Raw genomic sequence first — 14,264 nt, forward strand, 5'->3', positions numbered from 1 at the left:
AGGTGTGAAACTGCAAAAAAGAATACTAGAGTGACTTCTGACTTTCTACAGCAAAGATATACATAAATCAATATCAATCTCTTACTCCAATTTAAACTATGATAAACATTATTTCTATAAACCATTTCAATTCTTAATGCAACATTCCCCTCTAAAACAAATTTTCCTTCCCACTTAAAGAACATTTTAAAAAAACCCTTCAAACATGCTTTTTCACCTAAAAAAAAAGCCACAGTTAAATGTTATCCTTCTTCACTATAATTCTATAATATCCTCTCTACTAACTAAACTAACAAAAATAACCTGCCTATGTCTTGTTACTATTACATATATATAAGAGTCACTTTGTTAATATTCTTTTACCAAAAATAAGAGTGTTATCCAAAAAGCAAAAGTATCCATCTAAACCTTAAAAAGCCATCCTGATAAACATATTTAAACAATTATCCCACTTCAAAATAAACCAAAGCATTTACTTACAGTATCTCAACATTATACACAGAGGTTTCCCCATATAAATCTCCAATTTTGCAGCCTGCCTTGAAAAGTCCAAATATTCTTCAAGAACCTTCCAGCATTTGAAGCCTAATTCTCTTTCTTGGTCTTGATGTTTCAATGGCATAGACTTTCCCAGCTCTCTTCTTAAACCCAAATCTCTTTCTTTTTCAGATCTCAACAGTTCAATTCCCACCCCCTTCCCTTTTTAATTCCAAATTGCTAATCCTCATCTTCTTTGGAGAAGCAGCTTTGTATTTAGGGTAATTCTCGACCTTATCAGCTTCCTCCAATTGTTGGCACAATTTGGACTCCACAAATTCTGAGAGATGGTCCAGAACTTCAGTGATTTCAAGATAAAATTCAGTAAAAATCACTTTAATTTCCTTCATGTCTCTCCACAGTAGATTATGGCTTCCTCTAGTGACTCAAGAAAGTAAAGTCCATTAAGGCACTTGTATTGAAAATATCCTCCAACTCGTTATCCTCCAAAGTAACCAATCAGCATAGTAGAAAGTGAAAACAAAGACCGTTCCCACAGGAAAATAAAAACAAATATGTCGAAATTCAACTCTGCAGGTTCATCAAAGTAGGAAAAATCTTTTATAATTCTCAAAGTTTAGTTTATTAAAAAAGATGGCAATAGAAAAACAAAAATCTTTAATCCTCAGCGTTACACTTTGTAAAAAAAAAAAAAGCCAAATATCCAAATTAATCAATCCCCAAAATAATGAAAATTGCCAAGAGATTCTGCATTTCTTTGCTGTAAAAAGCCTCTTTTAGGTAACAAATATACAAAAAAAAAACCCCTTGGTGTTTTAAAAATGGGGTGGTCGGTTTTAGAGTCTGTTTTTGGCTACAGTGCAGCTTGGGAAAGGATCACAACCCTACCTCCCAGCTGATCACTCACCAGTCAAATGTGAAACTCCATTTTGTGATCTTCTAGCTATGGCCAGCTGTCCGGAGAACATGTGGGATGATTCCTGGGGCTCTCATTGTCCAGAGAACACTTCTGGGCTCCAAGGAAACCTGCCTGAGCCCGAAAAACATGCTGCTGTCATGATCGCCGTTGCGATGTTTGCGACATCGTAACGGCTCGCATGACAAAGCGCGGATGCGTGTCAATGGCTGGAGAGGTGCGGGCGATAAACCGGACAAAGAAGGTAATGGGGTTGGGAGATCTACTGAACAAACAAGGTCCCATCGCCCGGTAATCGGCCATTGACGCCCCTGATAAAGAAAGGATCAGGGCGAGGTTCAGAAAAGGCACACCCGGGCTTTCAAGGAATATCGAGGTCTAATCGCCCGGTAATGGACCATTACCTCACAGGAAGATAAACAGGGCGACGCCCAGGGTGAATGGGGCTGGATGACCTCTCACCTATCAAGTCTTGATGGCCTGTCACTCTGTGGAACTCGTGGGGCACACCTGAGGAGTGTAGGGGTGGAGCGCTGTTTGGCGTGAGACTATTTAATTCAACTTTTGGCGCGCTTCCCTCACTCTCAGCTTTTTACTGGTGTGCATTCTATTCTAAATAAAAGCCAGAGCTTAAACTTGATTTAGAGTCTGAGTCTTTTATTTGGTCTTAGGCATTCCTTACATAAAGCTGAGAGTGTTTTAAGAACGAACCTCGCTAGCCTCTACCAGGAAATTATTTTTTTGCGAGAGAAGCAACTAGCGATGACTGAACCGGGGACGATCCTGGAGTCGGCGCTTCAGAGTGGAGACGCGAAGGACTCAACGTGAGCGGGGGAGGCGACCAGACAGCTTCTGGAATCGGCACTCCTGAGATGGGACACGAGCCCCCTCCCTACCTACACCGCACCCCAGTTTGGAGCCTGGAGCCCCAGCCCGGAGTGGAGGGCCCTGATGGAAGAGGGAGTCATGAGTCAACAACACTTCAGGTGGGACGGCGTAGCGGACCCCCGGCCGGGGACATCCCACACCACTTGGAGACTCCAATACCCCCAGACGCCCAAGAGGGAATTCGCAGGACTGCCAATCGGGCAACAACCAGCAGCACCGAGGATGGACTATCCCATCACACCGGACAGGATCAGGGCTCTGGAGTCCAAGGTGCAATCATTAGAACACATGCTGCGATCCATGTCAACTGTGGTGAGTGAGCTCACGAAAAGTGTTGCTGTGCAGGGCACAGGGAGGGGTCTTGGCATCCCACCCACCCTATCGCTGGCCCCAAGAGGAAGGGGCCAGGCGCAGGACTTTTTCCCAGGGCCCCGTGGTTTTATTCCGGTGGGGGTTACCCCTACTCACTCACAGGTTGGGGTTTCTCCAGTTGGTGGGATCACTAAAGACTTTTCAGCAAAATTTGATGGCGACCCCATGAACCTGTCATTTTTTTTAACCAACGCAACAAATTACGTACAGCAATACGGACATTGTTTTGCATCGGAAGGGGCTAAAATCTCGGCTATTGCCACAAAACTTAAGGGCAGAGCTGCGGACTGGTACGTACAAATGTCAGAGTCCGGAGCCCCTTCTGGCTACCTTCCACACCTTCCTGGCCACCTTGAAGTGGTACTTTGAAGACCCCCTGGCGAAGGAGAGGGCTAAAGGTGCTCTTAAAGAACTCAATCAGGGGCAGAAATCGGTCACAGATTCTGCCCTAGAATTTAAGGTCTTGGCAGGGAAGGTCCCTGAATGGTCGGAGGCTACCCTGATCGATATGTTTAAGGATGGCCTCAATCGAGAGGTGTTGCAATGGGCTCTGTACAGAGACGATCCGGACTCACTGCATGAATGGATCTGTCTTGCTGGGAAGGCTGAACACGCCCAGCACACCTTCATGCTGGCAACTAAGAGAGACAGGCGTCCTCCCAGTGGGAAAGGGCCAGTGCCACAGTCGGGCCCGACATGGGACGCCGAAAGACAACGTCGCTTTGCCCGTGGGCAATGCATCAAGTGCGGTAAGGCAGGTCACCATGCGGCAGAATGCCACAAGGCTAGGACGGCGGATCGCCCACCTAGACTGACGCAGAAGGCTCTGCAGAAACCACCCAACCCTCCCCGACGGCTGACAGGGGCACTAGCGACCCCAGATGAAGAAGAGACGTCTACCTCGTGGAGGATGGGTTGGCCGCCCCGGAGCAGCTGGCGGAAAACTCCTTCCACCTGTCCTAAATAGCGCCGCTGGGCAGGTGGTGGAGAATGGGCGCGATACCACCAGGGTGAGTGCGGACTGTCCCATCCTGGCCGTAAAAATTGAACTGAGCTACTGCTCCAAGACCATCGAAGTCGGGGCTTTGGTGGACTCCGGGTGTTCCAGATGCCTTATCCACCCCAACCTAGTCGCTGCGCTAAATTTACCCTGTTTCCCTCTCCCGAAGCCGCTGATCTTCCAGCAACTCGATGGTTCCACAGCAGGGGGGGGAGGGGTGCACCCAGGGTACAGGGAATGTTACCCTACAAATAGGCACGCACAGGGAAACCATAGAATTCGTGATCACCCCGGTGGGCAAGCCTATAGTGGTTCTGGGAATCCCCTGGCTAACTTGCCACAATCCCTACATTAACTGGAGGACCCGTACGATAACGTTTGAGGATGGGTTCTACCAGGCGCCTGCTAAGGGGAAATCCCTCACTTTGACTGTGGGGAGGGCTGAGATTGTCAACCCTCAAATTCACGCTTCCTCCATGGAGGGGTTGCCGGAACAATACGCAGACTTCACTGATGTCTTCGGGGAGGAGGAGGCGGACCAGTTACCCCCCCATCGCAAGACGGACTGTGCCATTGAACTGCTCCCTCATGTCCCATTGCCTAAGCCAAAAATTTACCCAATGACACAAAAGGAATTGGCGGCGTTGCAGAACTTCCTCGATAAAAACCTCACTCGGGGCTTCATCGAACCGGCAAACTCGCCGGTTGGAGCGCCTGTCCTGTTCCGTGAGAAGGACAGTACCCTAAGACTGTGTACAGACTATCGCGGGTTAAATTCAGCCTCCTTGTCAAACAAGTACCCCCTCCCCCTCGTGAAAGATATGTTGGCACACTTGTCGACTGGAAAGGTTTTTTCCAAACTTGACCTCCGTGAGGCATATTACCGCATTCGCATCAGGGAGGGGGATGAATGGAAAACAGCTTTTAACTGTCCCTTGGGCTCCTTCCAGTATAAGGAACTGTCTTTTGATCTTGCAGGGGCACCGGGGTTTTTCATGCAACTAATTAATGAGGTTCTGCATGACCATTTGTTTAAAGGAGTACTGGTTTATCTGGACGATGTCCTGATATACTCCAAAACTGAGAGAGAACACGAAAGATTGGTAAGACAGGTTCTCACCAAGCTTCGGCATGCTAAACTTTATGCTAAGCTTTCCAAGTGCGAATTCCATAAGTCGCGCCTGGATTACTTAGGTTACAGGATTTCAGATAAGGGCATTGAAATGGATCCTGCAAAGGTTCAGGCTGTTTTGAGCTGGGAGTGCCCGCACACCCGGCGCCAGCTCCAAAGTTTCCTGGGATTCGCAAATTTCTACAGATCCTTCGCAAAAGGGTTCGCGGAGATTGCCCTGCCCTTGACTGATTTGTTGCGGACCAAAGGCATCGGGGAAACGCGCAAGGTAAAAAACCCAGGGGCCGTGCTCAATTGGACTCCCGCCTGTCAGTCTGCTTTCAACCGGTTGAAAGCTCTCTTTACAGCGGAGCCAATTTTATCCCATCCCGACCCTGAACGGCCTTTTGTCGTTCAGGCTGATGCCTCTGATTTTTCAATTGGGGCTATCCTATTACAAAAGGATTCTGCCGGACTCTTGAAGCCTTGTGCCTATCTCTCCTGGAAATTTTCCGAGATGGAAAGGTGCTGGCATGTCTGGGAAAAAGAGGGATTTGCAGTAAAAGCGGCACTGGAGGCTTGGCGTCACCTTTTAGAAAGGGTGACTTGCCCTTTTGAGGTCTGGACAGACCACCGCAACCTTGAGGCACTCCACACACCCAGGTGCCTCAGCCCTAAGCAGATTCACTGGGCTCAATTTTTCAGCTGTTTTAACTTTCAGCTGAAATTTATTCCGGGGAAGAAGAATTTTTTGGCAGATGCACTTTCCCGACTGCCCCAGGACGCGGAGCCTGTCTCTGATATCGTGGGGACTGTGCTCTCTGAGTCTCAATTGGGTTTGGCCGCTGTCACCCGGAGCCGCGCTCGGGAACAGCCTCCCCCCCCCCGCGAACGACTCCGGCGCAGCCCGCTCTGGGCCGCAGGCAACCACAGATGCCAGGTGGGTTGCGTGCAGATTTTACCCTCGCATTAAAGTCTGATCCCTGGCTCCTTGCTAACCCTGACAAGGTTTCCATGGAACAAGATCTCGCCTGGGTGGAGGGACGTTTATACATCCCTGACTCGCAATGATCAACTATCCTCAGCTGGTCTCATGACAGCAAACAGGCTGGTCATTTCGGGTTTCTCAAATCCCTCCACTTGACCCGACGTCAATTTTGGTGGCCCTTGCTGAGGAAGGATGTCAAAACGTATGTGGCATCCTGCCCTGTTTGCGCAATGTCTAAGCGACCGTCCGGTAAACCCCAGGGGCTGCTGCAGCCCGCAGCTAACCCTTCACACCCTTGGGATGAAATCTTTATGGATTTCATCGTGGATTTACCACCCAGTCAAAAGAAAACAGTCATTTGGGTAGTCAAAGACTATTTTTCCAAACAGGCTCATTTTGTCCCCTGTGCCTCTATTCCGTCGGCGCAACAGCTGGCAAAGCTCTTTTTGGTGCACATGTACTGCCTTCACAGCTGCCCCTCTTGCTTGGTGACCGATAGGGGCACACAATTTACCTCACGGTTTTGGCAGGCTTTTCTGAAATTAATTGGCACCGAGCAAGCATTGTCAACCTCCTGGCATCCCCAGACTGACGGATCTACTGAGATCCTCAATGCCACCCTTGAATAATTCCTCCGCTCCTACATCAACTACAACCAGGAAGACTGGGTGGATTTGCTTCCTTTCGCGGAGGTTGCATACAATAACGCTGTGCATCAAAGCACGGGACAAACCCCCTTCAGGGTGGTATCGGGTCGGAACTTCGTCCCCATTCCTGAGCTCCCACAGCCCCCATCTCTGGTAGTGGTGGCCTGTGATTGGGGTTCCAAACTTGCAGACTCCTGGCCCGTCATTAAGGACGCCCTCAATGAGGCACAGACCTCATACAAACTTCAGGCTGACAAGCAGAGTTGCCAACAGCCACCTTTTCGAGTAGGGGACCTGGTTTATCTCTCCACTAAATTTATCAAGTCACCTCAGCCTTCCAAGAAACTGGCCTCCAAATTTATTGGCCCCTTTCAGGTTACAAAAATTGTGAACCTGGTCACGGCGCGTTTGGATCTACCTCATAATTTGAAGCGGCTGCACCCTGTGTTCCACTGCAGCTAACTCAAGCTGGCCAGTGACCCCTCCCGGTGGCATCCACGCACTCCCCCCCCTCCACCCGTCATGATCGACGGACAGCAGCACTTCGAAGTCAAGGAGGTTCTCGACTCCCGCAAGCTTCATGGCTCTTTCCAATACTTAGTGCGCTGGAAACACTTTCCCCACCCTGAGTGGGTCGCTGCCCGCAACATTCAGGCCCCCGAGCTAGTCCGCAACTTCCACGTTGCATATCCCTCCAAGCCCTCGGCTTGATTTTCTTCAGGGGGGCGGTATGTCATGATTGCCGTTGCAATGTTTGCGACATCGTAACGGCTCGCATGACAAAGCGCGGATGCGTGTCAATGGCTGGAGAGGTGCGGGCAATAAACCGGACAAAGAAGGTAATGGGGTTGGGAGATCTACTGAACAAACAAGGTCCCATCGCCCGGTAATCGGCCATTGACGCCCCTGATAAAGAAAGGATCAGGGCGAGGTTCGTAAAAGGCGCGTCCGGGCTTTCAAGGAATATCGAGGTCTAATTGCCCGGTAATGGTCCATTACCTCGCAGGAAGATAAACAGGGTGACGCCCAGGGCGAATGGGGCTGGACGACCTCTCACCTATCAAGTCTTGATGGCCTGTCACTCTGTGGAACTCGTGGGGCACACCTGGGGAGTGTGGGGGTGGAGCGCTGTTTGGCGCGAGACTATTTAATTCAACTTTTGGCGCGCTTCCCTCACTCTCAGCTTTTTACTGGTGTGCATTCTATTCTAAATAAAAGCCAGAGCTTAAACTTGATTTAGAGTCTGAGTCTTTTATTTGGTCTTAGGCATTCCTTACAGCCGCGCTGTCAGGTCAGCCCACGGAGCTTGCGGGAAAACCTGTTCCAGCTGCCATTGTCCCCATCCTGTATTTCTTTTTCTTTCTTTTTCTCTACCCTTCTTCTCTTTTTTACTTTCTATCTTAATCATTACTTGAAAATCTATTTAATAAAGGTCAATAAAAAGAAAAAAGAAAACTCCTGAAAGCTAAGTGTTCTTAGATCAAGAAATCTCTGGCCTTACCTTAGTTTGGCTAATCTTATGCTTTTTATTGAGAACATATACTGCTTTATCCACAGCCACAAGACCGACCCGAGCATTTGGATTCCCTTCCAATTTGATTTTCATTGCAGCTCCTGGCACATGTATTTGATCGTCTCTTTCAGATGCTCCTTTCACAATCAGCTGTTTAAACAAAGCAAAGAATACCTCAGATCTCAAACAGACAGGAAAAATGCCTGTCCAGACACTGCCAGAGGGGAAAAATAGTAGGCTTTTTGTATCTGAACTGAAAGAAATGTTTTGGGGAAAATGCCATTCAAATCCTGTAAAATGACCACATCTGGTTTATGCACTTCTAAGGCAGCTATAACAAGGGGCTTCCCAGCATTGCTAAGGAAACCGGTGGAAAGATTGACCTACCGTTCCCATACAGGTATCCTTCACATCCACCCAGACAGAGTCAGCCACAATTTCGTTGTTCCCCACTTGGTAGTAAGCCACACACCGGAAGGAAGGGACGAGGTCTGGAGTGATACGCAGAGTCATGGTCACCAGATTCTGTCCAGGTGCCCAGGGTTGCCTGCCAACCTTGAATATCTTCCCTTTAGTCAAGATCTGAGCGTGAACAAATACTGATTAATGGAAAGGTTAGTAATGATAGCTTAGGCCAATAGCTTCAAGGCTACAAGATGAATTGAAATGTAGCCCCTGGATTTCCTCCAGGTCTGTAATACTTACTATGTATGTGACATTGTCGATCCTGTTCAGTGAGTGTGCATTGCCCCTTACATTGAAACTGATTGGTAAGTTATCTCCAGGCTTAATCTCTGTAGATATAATAGCTAAATGAAGGTAGTTTCCAGATCCTCCCTGGGTTTGGTAGGCTGTGGCTGACATGGATTTTGATGCCTGGCGATCTTTTGGCAGCTCTGCATGGTTGGTTTTAACCTAGACAGGGTAAGTATGAAGGATTAACCCAATCATGAAGCAACTCCGAACAGTCACTCATGCCCTTGTCATCTCCCACATAGACTATTGCAATGCGCTCTACATGGGGCTACCCTTGAAGAGTATCCGGAAGCGTCCAGAATGCAGTGGCATGGACAGTTATTGGTGCTGTGAAATCGGCACATGTAACACCACTGTTACGCGAGCTGCATTGGGTGCCAGTTTGCTTCCGGGTCCAATTCAAGGTGTTGGTTATCACTTTTAAAGCATGGGACCAGGCTACCTGAGAGACCGTCTCATCCCCATGACATTAACCCACCCCACCTGGTCAGGCAGGGAGGGCATGCTATGGACCCCATCAACAAAGGAATTACATCTGGCGGGGTCCAGGAGGCAGGCCTTCTCTGCAGCGGCGCCCACCCTTTGGAATATCATGCCCCTGGAGTTGAGATGGGTTTCCTCACTCCTGCCCTTCAGGAAGAAACTGAAGACCTGGTTCTGCCTCCTTGTGTTGGATGGGGGTGGGGGGGTAACAGCTCCACCTGGGTGTGGTTGGTGCCATAGCACCCCCTATTGATTGGGATTCTATCTCCTCTTGGATTTTGTATTTATTATCTTATTTATGTTTTTAAAGTGTGATTGAAGCTTAGATGTTTTTATTATTGCTTTTATTGTAAACCACCCAGAGTCCCCCATCGGGGGAGATGGGCAGTAATATAAATGTAATAAATAAATAAACAAACAAACAATGAATCCTTTTAAAGCTAACACTCAGGGATGTCCACAGGAAGACTGCTGAAAGAAGACAGTAATGGCTAAAGAGGAACTGGTTAGCATCCTTTTTTTTTAATAAGAACTTCATTAGAATTTCAAAGTAAAGTTAAAATGCAAAATACAGAATGCAGAAAAGATTGAGTACAGAATTAAAGAAAAAAGAAAAACTAAGAAAGTGCAGATATAGCAAGAAAATATAAGAGGAAGGTGACTTCCGACCTTCTCCAACATAGATATAAATGCTTATTATACTAATTCAATCTCTTACCATTAGTTAAGCCTTGGCTAACATTATTTCCATAAAAACAAACAATTTAATCATCAAAGCCCAAAATCAAAACTTCGTTTTTTTCCGTTAGAAGCAAAAAGTTCAAAAGCATTCTCCAAGTAGAAACAAATCCAGTCACGCTATTTTCTTTTATCGGTGCTGTCAGTTTTGCCATTTGTGCCAACGCGATAGGAACTGGCTAGCATGCTATATTCATAAAAGATCTGAGATCCCTTTTATGTGATCTGCATCTTCAGGGAAAAAAAAACCCTCCACGGTACTATGGGTGTTGCAAATGCTATCCTGTAATTGGGTCTTTGTTGCATCTTCTTTCAGAAGCAGAATATTGCAGTTGTTCAGAAAATACAAACAAACGGATTTTATCACGGTCAAAGACCACCATAAGGAGGGAGGGGTACAGTCAGTTAAAACATAGAAGGTACATTAAAATCTAATATAAGAAATTAAAAGACAGAAATACATTAAGATCTGATATAAAAAGCTAAAACACAGAAATAGAAAATACATTAAAATCTAATATAAAAAGCTAAAACACAAAAGTCTAGAGGAAAAGGAAAAGGAAAGGAAAAAAATCTAGGGGAGGGGTAGGAGCATTAGATGAATGTGGGGGAGCATAAAGGTTAGTATATCTGGAAATACAGCGCTCTAATAAGTTAAGATTAAATGCTAGTTTGTGGCACCGGCCATCATCTGGCAAATTTTAAGCGCTGCTGCGCAGAACCTGGCAACATTGTATGTTGCAGCAGGGTTGGTATCTGACAGCAGCAGGGAGGTGTACAATCATCCCGAGAGCCCTGGGTATTTATGCAATAATGGTACGATGAGGCTAGTTTGACTGTCTCTGTAATACAGGCACCGGAGGAGCACGTGCTCTGTTGTCTCTATGTGAGGAGAGTCACAGGGGCGTTGTCTCTCTGGGGAAGGAGCCTTCCTGTATCGACCTTCAAGGACAGCTGAAGGGAGGGCGTGACATCGTGCCAGAGTGAAGGCCCTCCGATGGTTGGGTACCTCGAGTTTAGTTAAGTATGTCATAGGGGAGGCAGAATACCTGCTGGATTCACTGGCAATTAAGGTTGGGGACCTGGCTAAATCCAGCTGGTGCTCTGTGTCTGCTACACGCTGCTTGATGAGGGTGCTCAGAAAGCAAAGGATCTGTTGCATCCTGTTACCAGGCTTAACATACTCAGGTTCAGTTCTGCAATAAATGCTTTCACTCTCCGTCAATGGAGAAGCTGATAAGAAGGATGTTTGGGGGGGCACATCTGGTTAAAACAAGACAATTGCAAAGTGAGTTGCAGCCTGAAGACCAGATGGGATGATGAACTGGATACAAAAAGGCAAATTGGATATTTAATGCCAAGCCAAATCAGGGACTCAGCATTTGTAGGAACCATTGCTCCTGTGAAAAAAAAATCTGTATTTCTTAATACTGAGAAAAGGGGAGAAATCATTTTATTTTGAGTGGTATTTCTGCAGGGGGTCTGTTTTCTGTTTCTTTACCCTTAAAAAAAAAACCCAGTGCACTAGAAGCTGCACAAGGACATTTATTTCCCCAGCTTCCTTTCTTTTTATAAATGTCACCAGACCACACAATATATCCTGATCAGCTGACTTTTGCATCGTCTGGTGATCCTTGTCAAAAGAAAAGAAGATGAAGGAGGATTGTCATTATATTACATTCAACTCAACAGAAACAGACCCAAATATACAGCTACCAACCAATGTAAAATGATCCCCCTTACACTAGCACACACACATAAAGTATAGGTGTCCATTCCTAGCCAGGATGACTCTACGATGGCAAAATTTGCATAATGACATCACAGTGCAAACTTCCTTGCTTTGCCTTTCACACTCGCTTGCACTGTCCTACAAAAGTGCAGAAAGAACAGAGTTTGCATCACAACGTCAGGATGCACAATTCATCACTTGTTCCCCCATGAGCAACAGCAGGGCTGCTCCTGGCATCCAAGGTGCCCTTCTGCAGAATTCCACTTAGCACCCCCCAAAAACATAGTTAATATTCCAAATTTATGAAATATAATTGTATAGCAAAAACCATGCATGGGCTTGCTGGGACGCGAGTATAGGTCCTGTCGCTGGTCTCAGCGGCTGACTGTGCATGGGCAAAGAGGGCGAGCCAATGTTATTGATACTGTATCCCCCTCACTTCCTTTTCAACTTGCAACCGACACCCCTCCCTCATGCGGCACCATTGGGCAGCGCACAATTCGCACACCAGGTTGTGGTGGCCCTGAAGAGCAGCAGCTATGGGGGAGGTAAATGGGCTAGACAACAGCAGCATTGCACTCTTGTGATACAAGCGTTTCTCCTTTTGTATATGCAGAGTGACATCACACTCATATCCAAAGGGGCAGAGCTGCGTTTATCGTTTTGAATGGTTGTGGTATAGCACAGCAGATTGGATGATACCAGAGTTATGAAATCGGGTGTGAGGAAAATAAGCTTTCAGATGAGTGGTCCCGTTTAAACCAAATTGAAACATAAAGGAATGTGGCAGACAACCTTGGAACTATCTCACACCAGCTTCTGCAGCTTCTGCTGATTTTTATCAGGACATTCCCAAAGCAACCAGTGAATCTCTGTACTCAGGAAGTTTGCTCCCTCCCTTCTTCCCACTAAGACAATGGCTTTCTTCAAAGTAGATAAGCAGGACAGAAAGTAACTTGAGATCTATTGCTTATGAGTATATATGTATGCCTGCGTCATCGTTGTGCCTGCATATGTATGTATGCTTACATCGTTTCCTTTTCTGTAATGTATAAACCTCAGTGCATTTCTTTTGTCTGCAGGGGGAGGCATCCACCATCTTGGTGAGGACCCCTCCAGTGCACCCTGTTTAATAAACACTGCAGTTCAGCCTTGATTATTTGCTCTGGGTCCTGCATTTGATTCCACACTATCCTACTGCAAAGTAGAGTTAGGGCACACAAAATGGTAATAAGTGGTTTCAGTCTGAACTTTATTCATAGAAACACAGGCCTTACACCAAATCGTAAAAAACGAGGGGTGCCAACCTGGAAGATCACTAGGATTCCAGTCAACGGCTGTTTTGGTTCTGTTCAAACATAGTACCTGAATGGAATTTAATAGAATGTCAGAGTGACTTACAGTGATCTGTAGCGTTTGAATGTCCAGTGGTATGTTCAGGATGAGCTTAGCAGTCCCATCGTTCAAAGTAGTTGCCTCAGCATGAATGCGCTCTGATACCACCGGTACATTGGCAGCTGGCGAGCCATCAGGGTTGGTGACATACACCTAAAACAATCCAGAAGAGGTGATTCAGCATGGAACATAGCCATTTCCTCTGAATCTAAATCCGTTTACTGATTTACTAAGGCTTTTTTTGTCACTAAACTCCTGTAAGTTCTATGCAGATACACTATACCAAAACTTCTACAGTAGTGTACAAACATCAATCAGTCAGTGAATCAATCAATCTGCAGTGGCAGCGCCAACCCTGTGGTAAGCTAAACTTCCACATCCCCAAATGTATCCTGAACAGCCAAGTCTGTACAGCTCTTCAGAAACCCAGTAAGGTGGAGGAAGGTATTGCCAATGTGTTTGCTGTGATTTTTTGACAGGACATTTCTATTACCGTCAGTTCATATGGCATTCCTGGCTTGAAATATTTGGGGGTTTTTGTGAAGTGGATCTGATAGGGAGAGGTCACAATCTGAATGCCACTTTGCTCAGTCACCACCATATCACTGCCTACAAAACGAAAAGAAGGAATGCAAGTTAAAATAGGAAATCAAATTCAGAAGTGCAAGAGAAAAATCCGGCAAAGATTTTGAAGCAGGGGCGGTGTCACTATTTGCTCCAAACCTAATAAATCCAGTACACAAACAGTTTGAAAGTTCTCTCTCTCTCTCTCTCTCCTTCCCCACCCCCCAGAAAACCCCTTTGCATCATATTATCTGCTGATCCTAAGCTTTATTATCCTGGCCATGTAAGTGGTACTAATAAGAACTTAAGAAGTAAGAAAAAGTAATGTAGCAAATTACTCCTGGCAATCAAAAGTGAAATGAAACCAAAACCATATTGCCAGAGTTTACTATACCTAGTATATCAATTTAAGTTCATAATACATTACAACATGAATTTTCAAACTTTTTCAGACCAAGGAACCTGTTAGTTAAAAAAACAAAAACAACCAAAGGATGTCTCGTTTTCTCGTTTTCTTTCTCGCTCTCCTTTTTTGCCCTTAGCATCTCACTGAACCCCCATCAAATTTTCATAGATCCACAGGGTTTCAAGGAACAGTTTGAAACCCCTTGTCTTAAATGATGGCACATAAAACCTATATATCTGAGGGAAAACCGCATCCTC

At 46.2% G+C, this 14,264-nt stretch overlaps 1 protein-coding gene across 1 annotated transcript in view; it reads right to left on the reverse strand.

Moving 5' to 3' along the window:
- Nucleotides 1-14,264, reverse strand: part of LOC134490976 (complement C3-like) — a 98,834-nt gene that overhangs the window by 45,649 nt on the left and 38,921 nt on the right. The window contains exons 10-14 of the mRNA XM_063294379.1: nt 13,531-13,646; nt 13,044-13,190; nt 8,639-8,848; nt 8,321-8,515; nt 7,922-8,083 (exon numbers count right to left, since the gene is read on the reverse strand). Coding sequence (XP_063150449.1) covers nt 7,922-8,083; nt 8,321-8,515; nt 8,639-8,848; nt 13,044-13,190; nt 13,531-13,646 — 830 coding nt within the window. The remainder of the gene's footprint in view (nt 1-7,921; nt 8,084-8,320; nt 8,516-8,638; nt 8,849-13,043; nt 13,191-13,530; nt 13,647-14,264) is intronic.

Source organism: Candoia aspera, chromosome 2 (genome assembly GCF_035149785.1).
Source record: "Candoia aspera isolate rCanAsp1 chromosome 2, rCanAsp1.hap2, whole genome shotgun sequence".
Classification (NCBI taxonomy): domain Eukaryota; kingdom Metazoa; phylum Chordata; class Lepidosauria; order Squamata; family Boidae; genus Candoia; species Candoia aspera.